At 37.4% G+C, this 20,462-nt stretch overlaps 1 protein-coding gene across 4 annotated transcripts in view; it reads left to right on the forward strand.

Moving 5' to 3' along the window:
• GLCCI1 (glucocorticoid induced 1) overlaps positions 1–20,462 on the forward strand; it is a 56,314-nt gene that overhangs the window by 24,276 nt on the left and 11,576 nt on the right. For 3 of the 4 annotated variants that reach the window (XR_004081084.2, XM_031052405.2, XM_005152896.2), the window contains exons 3-5: positions 4,466–4,552; positions 12,543–12,659; positions 15,576–15,728. Coding sequence is in view for 3 of the 4 variants with exons in the window: in XM_031052405.2 (XP_030908265.2) it covers positions 4,466–4,552; positions 12,543–12,659; positions 15,576–15,728 (357 nt within the window). In the remaining variant the exon portion in view is untranslated. The remainder of the gene's footprint in view (positions 1–4,465; positions 4,553–12,542; positions 12,660–15,575; positions 15,729–20,462) is intronic. The other variant, XM_031052404.2, reaches the window with a different exon arrangement.

Here is a 20,462-nt window from a genome sequence, read left to right on the forward strand (position 1 = left end):
GACTAAATAATACAGAGAAAAAAAAAAAAAACTAAGTGGAATATGATCCCCCCCCCAGTGATGACTTAAACTGGATTCCAGTGTGCCTGGCTATGCCTTTTTCATCGTATAATGCAATTGAATATTATACAAACAGAAATTAAGAAAGTTTGTAAAATACTTTTCAGAATTTGGACTTCTTTCTAATCTGAAGAATAGTGCATATGATAAAGAATAAACTGAAATGCTTAATAAAATAGATTTTTGTTGTTCTTGTGTGTGGGTCAAGGCTTTAACGTAGTTAGCTCTCTTTAGTCACCTGAGTAATGTTTTGTTTTCTTTTAGGAAGAAATTTTGTTGCTTAAAAATTAACAACATAAACCAGGAGGCTCAATTACCTGAAGCTTTTTCATTGGTATATTAGTTACTGTTTTCATGGAATAGTATAATGACATACTAGGGTGGAAGGTATGAAAAGTAAGAGATGTGTGTCATATAACTATGAGTTTGATTCTCACTTTCTGGTGTTTAAGAGGAGTCATCACCTATAGTCATACTAACTTCCAACTCCAGGCTGTTTCATTCTGTACAATTTCTAGAGGGCCTTTGAATGCTTTGGAAACATCTGAAGACTCATCAGACTTTCTCTCTCCTACTGCTGTTACTGTGTTTCTTTTGAAAGTGGAAATTCTTCAGAAACATAATTGCTTCCCCTGTAAAACCTAGGTTTGTGTTCTTGATATTTGCACCCATCCCCCAATGTAGTTAATCTGGAATTCAGACTAGATATAGTAATCAGAATGAAGGGCTGGCAATAAAACGTGAGATAGAGTAATTCAGTCTTATTTTAGGTTAGGTAGGTTGGTACTCTGTGCAGTCATTCTGATTTAAATCAAATGGAAAGAGTGTAGGTGTATATCCGTGATATGGATGGAAAAGGAGCTCAGAATTACCAAATGTGTTGGAAGAAATGCTAATCTCTACAAGGTTGGGTGAGTTAGAACAATGGTAATTGTGATTTACATTAAGACTGAAGAGAGCAACCAGATGTGGTGTTCTCAGCATGCCCTATCCCATGCATGTGCTTTAAGCAATGTGTCAACTGAAATTGGGACTGTGAGCCTTCACATTTTTAAATAACAGCAATCTCCTGCTGAAGCTGCAATATGTATGACATAATATTTTCCAGGTTCTCCTCCTAAAGTATTTTAAATGTCAATTTCTGAACATAGACTTGCAGAAATAATCCTTCAGTTTCATGAAGTTCAGTTCATTCTTAAGTGATGCTGTAAATTTGTTTCAGCTCTGAAATATTACCAGCTTCACTGGTAGTGCTTATGACCTCTCTTACTGTGTTTCTGACTTGAGCTGCAGACTTTTGTTTCATTTACTGTGATTCAGAATTATTTTTTTTTTCAAGTACAGTTTTGAGTTACTTTTTTACTTTTATCATTTTTTTCAATATGCTTACCACATGGGAAGTAGACTTGCAGCTTGAATTGGAGGCTTGCATGGGTAAGCCTGATTTGTAGAAATTGTAAATAAAGATGAGAAAACAATTTTTATGAAATGTGGCATGTACACCCCCTTCTTATTTATGATATAAATTACAGTATTCAATGATATGCAAGGTGCTCATACATGAGCTATACTTAGGAAAGCAGAATTTCTGTTTGAATATAAGAAGTGTGGTGTTCTTTTATGTTGATTTTGTGGGGTTTTTTTAAAGCTTTTGCATGAATATAAGGATTTTGGATTACAAACCCCAGACTTATCTTGATATAATGTGGGTTATAATATATTATAAGTGAAAGTTTTTAGCGTCTGAAGATGACAGGCAAGTTATAATCTAGTAACTGCCTATGTTGCGTTATATTTTTTTTTAACCTTTTTTCTTTTCCATCTGAATATAAATGACACATTAACATCACATTGCCTGACTTCAATGCTGTGCTAGGAACATCTTTATACTATTTGTAATCTAATACTGCTGATAAATTGAGGGACACAAATAGTCTGCCCCCTGTATACTGATACTTGCATGTATATTTTGAAAGGTTGTGACTTGACTCAATTTACCAGAGATTGGAAACAGCTGTGTAATCCTTGTCTCAGGGGAGATAGTATTTGAGTGGAGTGTCAATGCATTATTTGAAAAAGTACAAAATTTAGTATGAAGAGAAGGGGTGTTTTATATTTCTTACTTTTGATTTCTGATTAAATCAGCTAAAATATAAGGATTCCAATCTTTCTCTCCTAACAGTCACTAGTATTGTTGATGAAGTTTTTCAGGGTGTTGCTATTAGTTTGTTCTTGTCCCTTGATATCTGGATCGATATCTGCGCTCATTAAAAAATACAGGCAAGTTCTTGCTCTGTACATATGGTTTGGATTTTTTTTAACAACTTCTCTTTGTTGAGAAACTCACTTTGGCATTTTAGACACTTGATGTCTTTTTGGTTCTTTTTATTAAGCTGTAGCTGAAAGGCTGTGGGCTTGTAGTAATCCCAGATACACCCTCCTGCAATACAGGTAAATATTAAAGCAACTGAAATGCCTGTTTCTACTTCTTCCTGGAGTCGTTGCCAAACTGTGGAGCAATGTTATATTCAGGAAACACTCTTTGAAAGATAAATTTTCAAAGAATTCCCTTTGCATTGATCTTTTTCTGGTTTTGTATGAGGGCATAGTACAAGCTGTACTTGGGATATAGTAGAACGCTTGAAGAAAAGGGCAGTTTAAATTGGGGAAGTAAATTGTGAAACTGTGAAAGCCCATGTTTTTAAAAAAGAAGCAAATTTCCCCTGGCTGATGAATTCCTCTATTTTCCTCATAGGTTTAAATAAAAGTTTTAACTCTTCACTCTCGCTATTTGATTTTCATAACCATAACCACATTATATTCTAGCTTCTTCCCCAGACACACACGAAGAGTCATATAATAAATATACGGGACCCTAGCTTTTATAAAGACTTTCTTTTCTGGGAACATGCAGCAAAAAATTTCATTACTGACTTTTTCCAGTTTGCTTTCTAATCGCCCACTCAGCTTGCTGGGCCTTTGGTGGAAGTATTCCTGGTGGTGTAAAAATAACCGAGGGGAAAAAAAAAAAACCACTAAAAACATGGAAAGTGCAGGGCTGGCAGAAAACACAAGTGGGATATGTAGGCCCATGCACACAAGCTGTCTTAGCACATTCAATATCAGCACTTACAAGGTAGGTGCCATATAATACTATGGCAGTGCAGTGATTATGAAGGTATCGCTTGTGCTCCAAAACTACAGTTTGGTGCTGAATGATGCCTGGCCTGCTGTGCTTGGCTGGGGAGATCTGACCCCAGATGGCTGCTTCCACCTCTCCTCACTGGGCAGTGAGGGTGAAGAGGTGCACATGCTGGTTTTGTGGTATTCTCCAGGGCAATGCTTCCTTCCTGAGCAGAGTAGTGTCTGCTACATGTGTGGGTACTACAGAAGTTTCTACACCCTAGAGAGGAAGCAAGAGTAAGGAAAGCTGTGGAGAAATAGGTTTTCCATGTGTAAGAAGGAAGTCCTTTAGGGAGGTGGATCCCAGATCCTGTCTTTCCTGCTCAGCAGGGTTCCTATCTCCCTTGGAGTGGTCTTCCTGAAAAAGCTCACTGCCAAATTTGCCTTGTTTTTAGTGGTATCAGTCACAAATTTATATATGTGCATCTAGCCCTGAGTTTTATATGGTTCATACCCCAAACTCACCATGGATTTTAGGTGTCCCATTGCTCCTCTGGCAGCTGGTGACTCCCTTGTTAAGAAATGCTGGGGCATAGCCTCAGTTTTCATACTAGTCTTATGGTGAATTTGGGAGATCTGGCTCCCAGACTCTTCTCAATCTTTGGGATTTAACTTTATAGCTCCTACATCCAGAGACAGTCCTGACACTTCTGGGCTTGCAACAAGGCTGGAAAAGGTCTTCCTGTCACTGTTGTGCTCATGTAGGTCAGTGCTGAAAGTAAAAAACAGTGTATCAAACTCTGTATCAAGTCAGAGTTGGCAAGAAGGAATTGATTATATGGCTCTGATTAAGGAAGACAGGTGGGAGAAATGAATCCTGACTTTTGGTCTTTGAGTTTGTGCACATTTATTTATTTATTGTGTGGCTTTCTAAACTGTCCACTGAATACAAACAAGAAATGGACACCAAAGCACAGATGGAAGTAGCCAGGTAATTTTTCTGTGACTGCCAGGCCTCTAATTCCTTCTTCAGTAATGTGTAGTCCTCATCCTGTGTAAATGCAAGTTTACAAAGCCTTAATTTTCTAAATTTTTTTTCTTATTATTATTTGAGATTGTTACTGCTGCTCATCCTGAAATCAATTCTTCATTCTTAATTTATTCAGACACTAATGCCTCTTCTCTGACACTGCAGAAAGAGTAAAGCAGTAATTTGTGACAGAAATGTTCTTATCTAGAGAATTCAGTACAGTATATTTTCCTTTTTTTTTCCCTCCTCTAGACACCTAGCTGTTGGGCTGAAGAGGGAGCAGAAAAGAGGTCACATCAGCGCTCAGCATCATGGGGAAGTGCTGATCAACTAAAAGAGGTGAGAAGTTTTGCACAGTGGAGACTTCCAAGTTTTTATATGTCCAAGACATTTTTTAATCCCTATCTGGAGTCCAGGAAACTGCACCTTTTCCCTCCCCTCTGTTGCTTTTGAAACAGGTTTTACCTCCAAAATAAGTGTTGTTTCAAGAGTGGTTGTTATATTATGCCTTTTCGATTTCCTCTCTGCCCACAACACTGTGTTGGCTGTGAAGGAGTGGCCAGAGTGAGTGCTGAGGAACCAGGCTGTCGTGGCTTACCAGTTTTTCTGTTCAGAGTTACCTTAGCTAGCTTTCTGTTCTTTAATGCTGCTCTCCTGAAAGGGGCAAAGTATAAGTCAGTATGTTGGCATATTCTTGTTTGGAAATGTTGTTCAAGTTTTAGGGTGGAGATAGAGGACATCATATTCACAAATGGAAAAGGAGGTTAAGTGTTGATAGAGTAATAGTATGATTACTTGAAATAGTATTTTGCTGTAGACTACAATTGCAACTGGAAAGAACCCACCAAAACTCAAGTGTATTTGCATCATGAGAAAGTAGGTGCAGTAAAATGGTCTCCAGCTCAACTGAAATATCAGTATTAGTTGGTTTTTGTCCCGGTAAACTCCATTCTGTCCAGAGTTCATGTAACTCTGCCCAATACTTAATAACTGGCTTCCAGTCAGCCTCATTCTGCTGTCAGGAAGGGTGCAGCCTGTGTTCAAGAGCTACACAGTTCTAAGAAGTTAATCTGGCACCACATTCACACAGGGTGGGACTTTTTCCTGATACTCAGTTTTTGAACACTCTCTCCTGGATCCCTCTTTAGTAGGATATTCAAAAATGAGAAGAAACATATAGGTTATCTGAGGAGATGTTGTTATTGGCAATATATAGTCCTCGTCCAGACAGCCACTGATAGAAAAACAGTTATCAAAAGGAGTGATGTAAATTTAATTACTTGAATTTTAAAATCAGATTTGATGAAATGGAATAATCTTGCATTCCAGTGGTGGCAGTAGCCTCATTTTTAAAGATGAGGACCTTGGCCAAAGAGAGGTCAATCCAATGAGGGTTGTCTTTTCCCATCTGATTTTCTGTTATGAAACCCATCATTTATTAGCTCATTTATTAGTCTATGGGCCTTCAGTTGCCTGGATGACTTCATCTGCCACTGTGAGGAATCACTCAGAATTGCAGATTAAGTGCCCAGAAATTAGTGCAGGAGTTTTGTGTCTGAAAAGTTTTGGCTTAAGCATTGCCTACTAGCACAAAAGAATTGTAGCAGGGGTAGGAATAGTGTCTGTATTTCCAGGATAATGCTTGTCTGCTTTTACTGGGAGACCATCCTTCATCAGCTGGCAATTCACTATCAAGTTTTGCAACAAGCAGCTTTTCTTCACCACCGTGCTGTGGCTGTCACTGATAATGAAACCTTCAGCATGTGAGCAAGTCTCTACCATTGGATAACTGACCCATTGTGCTAGGTTGTCACCCTCTCTATAGACTGGCCACAAGAGAAAGATAAGAAACATGTGGCCAGTGGCTTTCATGGTTCCTTTCTGACAGAATGCAGTTTTGGAAAAAATGGGGTGCACGGAAAGGAATTGTTTCTATTCAAATTTTGCAGTGGTTGTTCATTCCAAAACGTGCCTTTGTCTTCTCCAGCTTATAGTTCTTCCCCTTTCTCTTTTTTCCTTTCTTCATTTTCTCAAAACTGTTTTCTTGCCTCTTCTAGTTCCTGAGGTTCATAAATAGTCCTGATGTCATTCTGTGTACATTATCCAATCCATTTCTTGCCTATGTACCCTTACATGAGTTCCTACCCAGTTACCCTCCAACTTAGTGTCTGTTCTGTCTCTCCATTGTTTAGCTTCTATTTCATCCAATTCTTTTCCCTTTCCTTCACCTGTAAGTCATGGTTCCAGCTCCTGTGTCTGTCTATTCACTGCCTGTGTGGTGGTTGTTAGGAGTTTGTTCAACATCAACAGTATCTGTGCACTCAGTTTCTTTGTACCGCAGTGATCACAGTTTCTGGAAGGAGAAATTCTCTGAGGCAGTTCTATTCAAGCTGTAAAGCCCACTAGAGACAGAATTACTAGCAAGTGTCCTGCCATGTGCAAACTGACTTTTTTTGCTAAAGCTTCTCCAAATGTAAAGATTTTTCCAAGGAAATAGAGGGATACATTCCCAGCATAAAGGAACCCCAGACAAATGTTTGGCTTTTTGTTCCAAAGCCTTGCACAGCAAAGCTGCCCAGGTAAAAAAGCTGTAATAGTGTGTTTAAGCACATAAAATGGTAAAATGATTTCCACTCTCCTTTCATTTTAATGTCATTCTTAAAATAACTTTAATACTTGTACTGAAATCTCTGATGGGAGGGGGACAGAAGAGCTGAATGTTGCATGGTATCCTTCAGAGGAAATTTTACAAAGCTGTAGGCAGATGAAAGCAAGAGCTTAAGTAGTAGAAATAGAAGTATATCACCTCTCCTGGGTGACTGCATTTGTTATGGGTAGCATAGGTAACAGTAGTTCAGCTCAGCGTTTTGAATTGTTTTCCATAGCATTTGACAGTAAACAAGTAGAGAGCTGTTTACAATTTCCTTAGCTTGTTTTAGCACTTTGGATTTAGGTTTTCATGTTCCAACAATTCACTGAATTATTTCTAGCGTGTATTTTTTTTATTATCTTGATACTTGTAAACTAGCCAAACACTTGGTTTTGATAAAAGAAGATTGAATGTGCTTTGAAGTTTACACAACCTGTTTTCTCCTTGGTGAGGCTGAGAGCTACTACAATTAAAAGTATGTATTTAATACAACTGGGAATGATTTTTAAAAGTTTTACATTTAGTAAACCTAAAAATGTGTGTATAGACTGAAGAGTCCAAGCAAGCAAATGAATTCTGTAGTGCCACATAAAAAAAAATAAAAATCATCACTTTGGGTAGCTGAAAATTGTTTTGCCCTTGAGCTGAAATAGCTGGGTGTCAGGATTGAAGCTGTCTAACAGTGAAATAGGCAATGATTGCTTTCTTGTCATGGGGGCTGTTAAAAAATTTAAAACTTCCCAGCTCTCAATATGGACTTTGTAAAGATCAAATATACCTTTTTGTCATCTAACAAAATTTACTTTTTATTTTTTAATTTATTCTGGAAAGTTCTTCTGCTCGTTATTATGAAGTCTTGAAGATAACTTGTTGTAAGATAATGCCAGACAGCTTTAACATTATTTTAACAGATACGTGTCTTGACTGGGAGATAAAGATGCTATCAGTCTTTGTACTGGACACAGACCAAGTAGTGGTTTGAACCACTGGTATTTTTTCCCCTTTCAACCTGAATTGTTAGCTTGAAATTCTGTTGAATAGGACCAATTTTAGTTGCAGTTTACCCTGAACTGGAAAACCCCAGGTTTTAAAACAAATAGATTTCAGTTTGTGTAGGTTTTTTAAAAAATTAGTATTTCAGCTGATTTTTCACTTCCCTTAAGCACCTCTGGATGCTCTATCTGTTACATTGACACCACCAACCCCCTGTTGGAAGGTCCATTTTGCTCTAACAAACTACTTGAAAAGGACTTTGGAATAAAAGAGAATCAAATATGAGAGCTTGCACTTTTTATGTGCTTTTATACCCCAATTGAAAGATTGTATTCGAAGGTTTAGGGTGAATTTCTAGTGCTTGTTTTGCTCTTTGACTTGCTATTTATTAACAACTGGTTCATGAATGAGAGCTCACTCATTAATAAGGAGTTTGGCTTATTCAGCAATAGGAAGTTAACATGTTGTGTAGCCTGATTTGTAAAAATAAAACCTGTTAAGTGGTAAATATTAATGAATATTTGGACAGGAATGGTGAGATGCGACATGTTCCTTCATATTAGTAATCTGCATCAACATCTCTTCAAATGCAAAGTTATCAGGGTGCTCAGATTATTCTAGTGTTGTAAAGAACAGGCCTAATTTGCTTATTCCTCAGGTGTGTGCCATTACATTAGACTGCATGCATTTTACAAGTGGTATAGAGAAGATTCATATTTATTTCAAGTACACTTCTAGCTGTAAAAAAATTCAGCAAGCACAAAATATATTTATAGGGTTCTTTTTGACTTCTCGTTTAACAATCTTTGATGGTCGTCGTATAGGGGGCCTACAAGGATAGATGGAGTCTTTCTGATACATCAACAACATTGCAGGGAGCAGTCGCTGGAAGAGGAAAGGCTGAAATCTTTCGTAATATTTTTGAAATGTGAACAGATGTATGGTGTGTGCTCCTGCTGTTATATGGTCACATGAGAGTACTTGCCAAATGTGAATAAAAAGATACACTTTGAAACTTACTACCATACATGTTTATGCCTTACAGAATAGCAAAATAATTTTAAATAATTGTATCTCAATGTTGAAAGTAGGATTCAAATTGTATTTATTCCTTGATGAACTCCTTGATTTGCCCCCCTCTCCCCCTTTTTTCTTTCCTTTAGCTGTATCTTCTTAACAAAATATTTGTATGAGAACTTTCAGCCCATCTTAAAGCTAGGTTACATGGGGAAAGCATTTGAATTGGTATACTAAAATAGTTGGCACATTTTATGTATCTCAGTGCACATATGTGCAAGGCTAATGTCTTCAACAAGTGTATGCTTTAAAGGCTACCCATTTGATCTTTTTCTGATGATTTACATGTGCCCCAGTCCCCTTCAGGCTCAGTACTTGTGTGAGGGAAATGGTATTCCAAACCCTTCGTATTGTTAGCTGCCCTGTTAAAATTGAGAGTTTTGTTACTGCACTTTTTTTAATTTTCCTCCCAGCATAGCATATCCTTTCTTTTCTGCGTCATCTTCCTAACTGAAATATCTGTATTCCTGCCCTGAATGGAGTTGGATGTCAGAGTGTATCTACACCACTGTAATGGCTGGATCTTCCAGTAGATGTTTTCCTGATACCACTCACTTGGCACCATTTTCTTTGAACTGCAAATTCCGTGGCTTTTATTAGTTGCATCAGCTGAGTGCCCAAGAGAGAAGCTGCTTCTTTGAGATACTTGGTAAAACAGGTGCCATTAAGGCATATATTACAGACTTCTCACTATGCAAATTATGTCTATTTTCCTACGATTAGTGTACCTCATACCTGTCTGCAGCTCCTTTTAGTTATGTTTCATGCTTAGAATGTGCTTCTCTGCTGCTTAGGAAGAAAATTAAGATAAACTTCTAGGAAGTTAGCGCAACTACCTCTTCCTGTCAGTAGTAATGGCTTTCTTTGAGTTTGAGGTGGAAAATACTTGCCAATAAAAACTAACCTTGTAGAGGAAAAAACACCATTGGGGTTTCAGGATTAGCTTTAATAAGTGGCAAATTTACTATGGACTCTCCTTGGTGAAGAGATGGGGAATCATTTAATTTGGAGGATTCATCTGCCCTTGTACTCGGTGTCACTGCCTGCTTAGTGTGGCTGCTCTGAAGCTGGGTTGTTTGTGCTGAGAAGCCTCTGTCCTCTATGTATGGAGGATGGATAAGAAATAGCAGATTGATTTTCAATATGGACATCCTGAATTTCTCTTTGATTTTGGTTTGTTTTTTTTTTTTTTCTGATCATATCTGCCACATTATGGAAAGCTAGGGTCCTTCAGATTCAGGGCTAAGAACAAGTAATCTGAGAAGGCTTTACTTGCATTGCATGTTTGCCTGAAGTGGCATCAGTTCCAGATAGTTAGATTCTTTAAGTTTTCATCTCTGTTTCTCCCCAGTGACTCCAGAAGCCTTTTATTTCTGTTACTGTTAAGAACCTACTGCCTGCCAAAATACACATACTCTTGAGGTAACTGAGAGAACCTCAGATTCCAGGGCCTTATGATTCCTTTCAGGATATCAGAGCTCTAAGGTTTTAGTCAGCCTAGAGACATACCAGCCTATCAACGCTCTCCCATTTAATGCTTTCACTGTCCAGATTTTACAGTGAGAGGCTATGTTCTCAAGGATTTGCAAGCTGTTTACAACAGAAATCAGGGAGTCAGGTCTCTGGGGTGAGATTGTAGAGATCTTTTTTATAGCATGCTCCTGAGGAAAGCTCAGAAAGCCAGATTTCATTTAAATAAAAAACCCCAAACCAACAACTTTTTAACTAGGAAGAAGCACACAGCATCAGGGAGAAACAGCAGAAGTGAAAGATTCATATACAGCACTCTTCCTGCTTTCTGATTATCCTTGTGGCAGCCATTTCAGTCCACAGTTCTTCTGTCTTGGGCCTTATTTTTCTCTTCTGTTTTAAGGACTTTTTTAAAGGAGAAGACAAAGATTGTTTCCCTGTTCTCCCTATTCTCCAACATTCTGATATAAGACATAAATCTTCGCAGATGCATGTAACCAGACTGGTTACCTGCTGGCTTTTTCATGTCCCTAAAGAGCTGGGCTTCCTAATTGCCAATACTCCTGCAAAGAGGATGGGGAAGTTCTGGACTATATATATATATATATATAATTTTTTAGAGATGAACTATTTCTTCAGACTCCCTCAGAGTTTCTTCCAATGTGGCGCCTGAGTTGCAACTTTCAATAAGAGATTAGTCTCAAAAAAACCAAAGATTTATTTCTCTAAATCTACCTCATCTGTGTTAGAAACTCAGTCCTATTAGGATTCTGTCTTTTTGGATATATTCTAAACACAGGCCCTCTTGGAATTCTGAACTGTTCATCTGTTGCTGAAAAATCAAAGTTTTCAGCCATTTCTGAGTAGCAGTTCTCTGAATATGGGTAACAAGCTGTGGAAAGATTTGATGTGAAGCCTTAAAGGTGATCCTTCTTTTGTGAGTGATACCAGAAACATCACAAAGAAAAGTCCACAGTCTGGAGTAAAGCTCCATCCAAACCTCTTCACCAAGCACTGTCGTCTCTGATGCTGTGAAGAGTGATGTGAAGTGATTCTCTATCACAGGGTTGCTTTACAAGAGCATTGGTGATATATTTAACTGCTTACAGTTAACCACAGAGTGTGTGTACTTGTAAGGTGTCACTCAGAAGGAGAGCTTACTTCCTAGTTGATTAAGTTCTTTGAAATAAGAATTCCATGTGCATTCACTTCTCCTTACTTGCCCTTCAGGTTTTTTAAAAATTGTATCTCTGGCTGAGTTAGAAATGAAATGGGGCCATGCATGCTTTGCCTTGCATGCCGGTGTGCAGAGCATGAGGGAGAGTGCGACTTGACCCCAGAGGAAACTATTATCCAGTCTTAAAGAAGTGTCTGTACCTGTTGTGTGAATTTGCACATAGTCTAAACTTCTGAGACAATGCTCATAGAGGTAAATACTCTTTTTCATGTAGAAATTATCCAGGAAGAATAAATAAATGGATGAATCATTAAATGAAATACTTTGGTTTCTTGTTGGGGGCAGGGCAAATGGATAACAGCTTTAGTTGCATTTGACATTTAAAATATGTAACTTTTGATTAGACTTCTTTGCAGCAGACAGCAGAAAAGAAAATTCCACCTGCCTGAAAGAATCTGATAATTTAGCCTGCAGGGAAATGCTATTAAATATATTAAATACATTCTCCAAGATGAGCAATGCATATTTGTTGCCAGTTGTTTGTGAAGGCTCTTTGCTTGTATGATGAATTATCATTGGGAAACTGGTTTGTTTTAGGATTAAATAGCTGAAACTGTAGGCTTCCTAGTCCCCAGTTTAAACCAGTTATAGGCCAGAAACTGCTACAAATTGTCATTCTGACTACTTCTGTTTGCATCGGTCATTACAGTGCTTGTTTATAAATGAGGAAGTTCAGTGACTCAGCCTGCTGTCAAATTCAGGCTGGTGAAGAGGGCATATACTTTGGAGAAAGTAATAAGCAGAAGAAGCTTTAATGCTCAGGCTTCAAGGGAGGGCAATCACATATGTATTTAAAATCCCCCAAAGAGGACTTAAAATGTCTATGATTTGCTTTATATATGATGATTTGAACAGTTGTCCATTTGATAACTCACTGTCACTTCACCTGAATTTCTTTCCAGCAGATTGCCAAACTGAGGCAGCAGCTTCAGCGCAGTAAGCAGAGTAGTCGTCACAGTAAAGAGAAAGAACGTCAGTCACCTCTCCATGGCAACCATATAGCAATCAGTCAGACTCAGGTAAGTAGATAGTTCCTTGTATTAATAGCCTCCTACTTTATCAGGGTTGAGTGAATAGAGCACTGTTTTTTTCTGTCTTTCTTCTGTTTTCTGATGTGGTACACTGAAATGTTTAATAACCCAATACCATTGAATCTTCACTGAAATGTACCTATCTGATAGTCATCATATAGAAAGAAGGATTATAGCAGGGTATGGCAAGATAGCAACTAAAAAATATTAAGGTGCTGTAAAAGCACTTATAAGACTGAATTTCCAGGAATACATGCTTGCTTCCAAGTCTAATTTTTGTAGTATGCTTCCAGAAGTGTCTGATTCTCTGGAAGGTTCTTTGCTTATCAATTCTGCAACACAGTTTCATCTGAGCTGGTTGGAAAAACACAAAAAAAAGAAGATAAAGAAAAGGAAGTACCAAGGATTGGCAAGCCAACAGTTGATCAGTCTTTGAGCAGCAAGCAGAACACTAACCGGCTTGTTACGAACAGACTTGTAATTCACCTTACCATGTATTCATCTATAAAAGACAACAACACTGTATCACCAGAGATTTGAAGGGAAAATCTCATTTCAGGGTCTCATTTTAAGAATTTTTCGGATACTTTGCTTGTTGTTTGGTTCCCGGCCAGAGAGGCAATTTCTGCATGACATCGAGGAAAACAATATTGCGGTGTTTACCTTCTTAAAAAATGAAGTAATTCACCTTGAATTTAAACTCAACTGAAACCAAGATGGTGCTTGCCACAGTACCCCATCCCTAGTGACTGGTGACTAGAGGAGCTATCAGACTACAGGATAGAAGTCTTTTTCTTCATGGTTTTGTTTAGGAGAAACCTCTTGGTTGTTAAGGTAGTCCAGAATCATCATCAATGCAGACTCTTCTAGCATAAGAGTTTGTGGTTACAGTGGCTATCTTATAGTACAGTTGTTACAGTACATTTTGAGAGGTTCCTAGGATATTAAGTGGAAAAGTTGCTATCATCACCAGCCTGTTCTTGTTCCAGACAGACTTACTGTAAACCTCAATCAGATATAAACTTCATAATGCAAAATGTGTCCAGATCATGTTGACGACCATTCTCATATTCTGTACCTATGGACATTGTTATGTCAAGACTTCTCTCCAGCCATCAGTCTGTGGGTGTTTGGTTTATCTTCCTCTCTGAGAGGTTACGATGAGGCTCCTAGTGTGTCACCTTCTATTTCCTGTTGTCTTATTGCTTACCCATTTTTCAAAGTGGTGTGTGAGTTTAGACAAATTTTAATACAGAAGATAATTTTAACACAGGCTTGGCTAAGACAATTTCTTGTTTTCAGGTCATTTTTGTTATAAAAATTTGCCTGTGCTCTGAATATATCAATATTCCTCTAATTATAAAAATGCTGGCACATATGAAGAATGGCTTTGGACAAATTGCCTGGCCAAATTACCTGACCATGAAACAGATTCTTAGCAGGCTGCAATGGAGGGTGTCCCATGTAGTGTCTGCTCTAGCCATTACTAACTGCCAGTGAAACTGAAACCCAATTACGAGTTCTAAAGCCCAGGCAAGGTTCAGTCAATGACTTTGTGAACCTTGAGCCACTTGCAGAAAGCAGTTAATCATGTCTCATTTGACAATGCAGACATCTGAGTCCTGATTAAATTTCACCTACCGTGGATCCTTAGCTTGGACGACATGTTACTAACAGGCCACTATTTGAACTCCTGAAATGTTGGTTCTGTCATTGTATTCCCTCACTGCCTTTTTAAAATAACTAGTGTTTTAGAAAGAAGTTGAGCTGTGATAACTGATCCTTTATGTTCCTTCTGTTTGGATAAAATATCATGGTTAAAACCCAATCTTGTGTTGAAGGCATACAGGAAATTGATATTATTCCTGAAGCTTTTATGCTTCTATAACAAAGGATCCCACTACATTTTCAAAGAAATGGGTTTTGCTTTCCATGTCAAAGTAACCTGTTGCACATACCACTATATATAGTCACAGTAAAACCAGTTTTTGAGGCACACCTAGGATATATGCTTTGAAGGAACATTCTTCAGTACTTGGAGCTCACTCTGTTATGGCTTGTGTTCTCTGCCAAGGCTGGTGAAGTTTTTGGTTCTGACACCATTGTGGGAAGCCATTGTGCAGGCAGTGTGTTTTGTCAGTCAGAGAATGCCTCTACACAGGTGACGTGCACCTTTGGAGCTGCAGGGAGAACGTGTTTTGGCAAGTGAACACTGTTCATGGTTGTTAGTGTAGGTACATCTGTGCTATATTGCTGCTGCCAAGGTAAAGCTTTTGAGGTTGGCTGTGCAAGATGCACATGAACTCTTGTGCATGGTTTCTGTTGGTAACAGAGCTCCACTCCAACAGTTTTTTTTCTGAAACCGTCCTTGCATTAATTTATGTTTGATTCTTAAAGTGATATCTTTAGAGGTCTTTGACTTAAAGGTTCTGAAAAGCCAGAAGCTAATGAAATTAAAGGTTCCAAATGACTGCTTTATTTTTCATTCACTAAAGCCAACCAAAAGAGAATAAAAGTGCATTAAGTGAATATTTCAGCTGAGTGGTTAAGCTTTAGGAATGTTTTTGAAATCCAGACCTTTTGGATTCCTGCTAAACCATCAGTGCCCTGTCTGTTCCCCATCCCCCTTATGCAAATTCTGTAGTCTGTACATCTGGAAACTACATATAGCTGCCTACTTACTGATAAGTGAAGTACTAGAATTCTTTTATTCTAGGACTCTTCTTTGAGTTAAGTAGAGGCGATTTTTAGTGGTTTTTGGTTTATGCAAGCGTTTCTTTTCATTTAAATTTGCCAAGTAAAAATGGTCATCTAGAAGACAAAAGAAGGGTTTTGGTACACATCTTAGACTTTTGTCTTTATTCCATTTTCCAGCTTCAAATTGTATTTCTCTCTGCCTTCTAGGCTTCTATTTCCAGATCAGTCCCTATGCCACTGTCAAACATTTCAGTGCCAAAATCAACTGTTTCACGTGTGCCGTGTAATGTAGAAGGAATAAGCCCTGAACTGGAAAAAGTATTCATTAAGGAAAACAGTGGAAAAGAAGAAGTATCTAAGGTAAGCTTATATTAACATGTTTATAGTTGTTTTCCCTTCGTAATCTATAAACATGGGAAACCTTCCTTGTGGTTGAAATTAAAAAGCATTTTCTTCAAAGAACTGTTTGAAAATTTTGTTTGTGTTTTAGGGTGGTGTTTGGATTTTTTGTTGGTTTTTTGTTTTTCATTTTTGAAGGGCTTCTGGCCAAACATACTTTGTTTCGAATGCTCTTTCTGCAGCAAACTTGAAAGTTTTTGGATGAAAAGTAAGTGAAAATTTAGATTCTTCAGGCTACAGTAGTAAGTAATTAGAGACCAAGAGATTAATTTATTTGCCTTGTTTTGCATTCTTTTTCTTAGGCAATACTTAAATTTCCCGTGCTATGCTCTGCTTTTTGGTTTTAATGCTTTTCTTCCATAAACTGAATGTGCACCATTTTACTTCCATGAAACCACTGTAGTACGTCATGGGAGATCTCCATGATGGAAGATCAGGCTTTGCTTATGTGGGAGAACTGGAGCATTGGAATTGTCATTGAGGAGCACTGGGATGCTTAGATGACACTTAAAATGGGAAATACTGGTTTACAGCTGCTGTTCCCTAAATAGCCAATAAAATTTTCTGCTGTGGAATAAGCTACTTTCTTCTAATGTTCTCCAAGATGTAGGTTCTTTTCTTGTGAACGGTCATGCAGTAGCAATTCAATGTATAAGCCAAGCTGTAAAACTTAAGTTGGAGATTTAAGGTTCCAAAACCTGATATTTGTAGTTCTTCATTTCAGCAGTAAACTTTAAAAGTTTTAGAATAGTCTTGGGTTCTCCAGAGGCTTAGTTGTGTGGACAAAGCAGTCTTAAGAATTAAATACTGTAGTAGTAGAAGTTGTATGCTGTTTGCTTTGCTAAGGCTGGTTCATCCCTTCAGGAAGGGGTGTGTGTTGTAACAGGGGAATAAGGAAAAAAAGCAAACACACAAACTGAAACAGAAACCCCAAATCAATAAACCTTGTTGGCCCATGTCCAAAGGAGTATAAAAAGGTATGTATTTCAGTGCCACCATTGATGTTGCTTTGGCTAGAATTGTATTCTCCTACAGTTAGAGGACATTTCATTTATTATCAGACAAATTATCTTCGTAAATGTTGTCCTTGGGCTCTAACAGCTTATTGCTTGGGATGCGGTCTCCTAAGTTACTGAATGTACTGGCTGTGATCCAGCAAAACAGTTAAGCACATACTTAAGTGCATTGTTGGACTGGGGCCAGAGGTGCTCAGCAGTTTATGCAACCAAGGCAATAGTGAACCCTTCCTCCAAACATCTAGCTGGAGAAAGTCTTCAGACACAAAAGAAAGTCATAAATTAGACATTCCCCTTGAAGTTAAGTCCATCTTTGTGGGTAAAGGGTTGTTTCCTGCTATGTAACTGTTGATTTCTGTGAAGTCTAGTCCAGTGGGACCTAAAGTGGGACTCCTAGCACTGTCTTTGAGCTTACTAGATCTCATAGCTTGCTTACAGAAGATCATAACAAGAGTAATTTACTCAATCTTATTGCTGGTGAACTTTCTCCTGGTACAATAATTTAACTTCTTTTTAGCCTGGAGGAGTTGGAGAAGCTAAGTTAAAGGTTAGGAGTTACTGAATAAAATATAAACCATAGGAAACCAAACTTCATAAATTTGATTTCTGCCATTCTTTCTTGCTATATTTTTAGAAAGAATTTTAAAATGGCAGTCAAAGGTGGTTGGTTGCTATGGGTGATGTGTGAAGGATAAATTATTCTAAAGACTTGGTTATAAGATTAGTGTGTATCTAAATTTTCAGGTGGTTTCTTTTAACGTGTTTCCACGTTTACTTCAGAATTTAACAGTACATGTTCAAACCTTAATTTTCATGTGATCTATCCAGCTGCATAAAACACTTTATGCACTATTGGGAATCAGTATTCATTTGCCAGGGAAGGTTTGGGGAATAACATACAGCCTGCTAAACACATAGAGAAGGAATATTATCTGTATTTTGGATGCAGCTCGCTACCTAATTTTTTTAGTTTTTTACTTTCCTTCAAATGTGGGCACTATTCCAGTAGCATTCCAATTCCTTCCATTTCATTTCAGTAACCATGTTTGCGCTGTTCAAAGTAAAATAAAATGCATTTTAGTTCTGTTAACTTTTATAAATGTTAGCCTGGTGTTCATAAATTTTTCCTATTAGTCTCTCATCTCTTCAGTATAAACATGTGATTTTTTTTTTTAACCTGTTTCTTAGTTCATACATTGAAATTGGTGTAGATGATATACAGGACAAAAATAAGGTTAAGGTTAAGTTTTATGGATAGATTTATGGATAATACGTGAATTGCTTTTTTTAATTTAGCTCCCAGTTAAAAGGGGTAACCAGTGATACTTTCTTTCCAGTTTCATACTTCATTGCTGAGTCTTCAGATACACAAACCAGTTTAGTTTAGTTTTTAGACTTGTTTTTTGGTTTTGTAGGGCATGATGTTACATACTTACTGCTTTTCTTTTTGCCAACTTGAACTTTTGTAATCCTACTTTAAAGATGTATAAATTGATTTAGAATGTCTTCTAACTTTGTTTGTTTTGTTGGGTTTTTTAATGCATTGGGTTTTTTTTCTTAATATTTTAATGATAACTAATTGTACTTTTACAATTTCTATAAAAGGAAGAATAATCATTTAGACATTAGTCTTGTTATTTTTGTGTTTCATAAAGATAGTTGATGGTACAGTAATGTCATGATATCATTACCTTTTAATAATTGACCATAAAGTTCAGAGGTATTGCATTGTAAGTGGTCAAAATATGCCAAGTATTTAATTCTTTTCAGTTTAGCCATGCATGTGTGTATTTTTTCAGATCATTCATCTTGCTTAGTTAGCTGAAGGTGTTCTTCTTTTTTCTTTCCTTCATAAAACTGAGTTAAAGTTGGCTAGTTTGAGTCACTTCTTAATCACCTCTTTCTCCTTAGGTTTATCAATAAACTTTAAATTAATTTTCTAATGCATTTATTCAGAGATCCTGGATATATTTTTCCTTCCTGTCTTATAGCTTGTTAACCAGCCTTCCAGGAAATTGTGATGGCATGTCTGTGTTCCTGCTGTAACTTATAAGAGGGAATCTGCTTTTTGTGAAGCAGTAGCAGGCTTTCGTTCTTTCTCTCCTTGTGACTCCACAATGCAAACGTTGGAGACTTGGATACAATAAGGTGATGGCCTTACTGTAGGGAGTGGGGGTAAGAGGTGTTCCCTCTTGCAGAATATAGTGCAAAATAATGAAAAATGCCCCGTAGCAGGACGCAGACAAGTTCATGCAGCCTCTATTCAGAAAACCAACCATCACCAGAACTCTCTTTCGAGTATACTGAAGTAATTAGAAATGGAGCAATTTTGATGGACTGTCACACAGTATAAGTAAAAAGATAAATATGTTTGGTTGCTAATGCTTCTAGATATAGCAAGGTAGGTTTATGTTCCTTCCCACGATACGTTATGGTTTTTTGCACTTGCACCTTGTCTAATGCATTGATGACTTCGTTGATGCTAGAAGGAAGAAGCAGTTTCTTATGTCTGCCTTTGTGTTCCAGAGAACAGTTTTCAAATCAAAAGCACTGAATGCTTTGCTCTCAAGAAATTGTCTCCCAAATAGACATAAGGCTTGTTAAGAGCAGATTATTTTTAAGGCTTCAATTGGTACATTATATCATAGCAGCATTCTTGATGCTACTAAGTAAGGGTGTTCTTGGGTTTTTTCCATTAGAAAGATCGATACTGAAAACAAAGTGGTGAATTTTAACAGTGTATTGAGAAGTGCATGCTCTTGTCAAATTGAGCATTTCAGTACCTTTGCAGGAAGATGAGGGCAGTATGTAACTGTGTCCTAGAACATACTGTCCAAGGGTTGGCAGGTTTCCTGTTAGAATGCATTTGGCATAAGTATAATATGTGAATGGACACTCTTGTTAAGAAACCCCCAAACCCAGCCTGTAGAACACAGTAATTTCTAGTTGTTTTACATGCATTGAGCATTATGTAAACTAATAGCAGCTGTACCAAATTAGTTGCCCTATTTCTTATGTTGTAAGGTTATGAGGATTTTGGTTTTTAGAATAGTTTAGGCGTGACTCATGGTAACTAACTCCTAAAGTATGTTTTTATGTTAAGCAGGTTTAATACGTAAAGTTTTTAAGAAGTGGCATACTTCTAGTTGGTATTTTTTGTGAAGATTTTGCACTTCTCAAAACTTGGATTTGATATTAAAGAAAAGATACGTACAGAAGCACAGTAATCTGAATTAGTTGGTATTTTCTATGCCTTAAAAGTTACTTTATTTGGAAAGAGTGATAAATATTTAGCTTTTTCTGCTTGTATATATATTTAGAGGCATGTCTAAAAATACTGATGACTTTTTGTACCTCACATTTTAATTCAGCAGAGGTTGAAATATGCAATTTGGGATATACTTCCTGACTGCAGACTGTGTTGTTCCTCCGGGTGTGGAAGAACATCTTTGTTATCCTGAAGTCTTTAATTATGTGATCCACTTACTGTTTTCTTTCACTCCCTGGAATCTTTGCTTTACCTGTTATATAGAGCATAGTGTATGTACTTAATGAGCAGCTGTTCGGTGTTTTTGTTTTCTCCTCATTAGATATGTGTCCTAATCCTCACTTTTCAGTCAGAAATCTGAATTTCTTCCTGGGTTTTTGCTTCTGTATAATAGGAGAGTGTCTGAAATTT

Source organism: Melopsittacus undulatus, chromosome 1, assembly GCF_012275295.1.
Source record: "Melopsittacus undulatus isolate bMelUnd1 chromosome 1, bMelUnd1.mat.Z, whole genome shotgun sequence".
Lineage (NCBI taxonomy): Eukaryota > Metazoa > Chordata > Aves > Psittaciformes > Psittaculidae > Melopsittacus > Melopsittacus undulatus.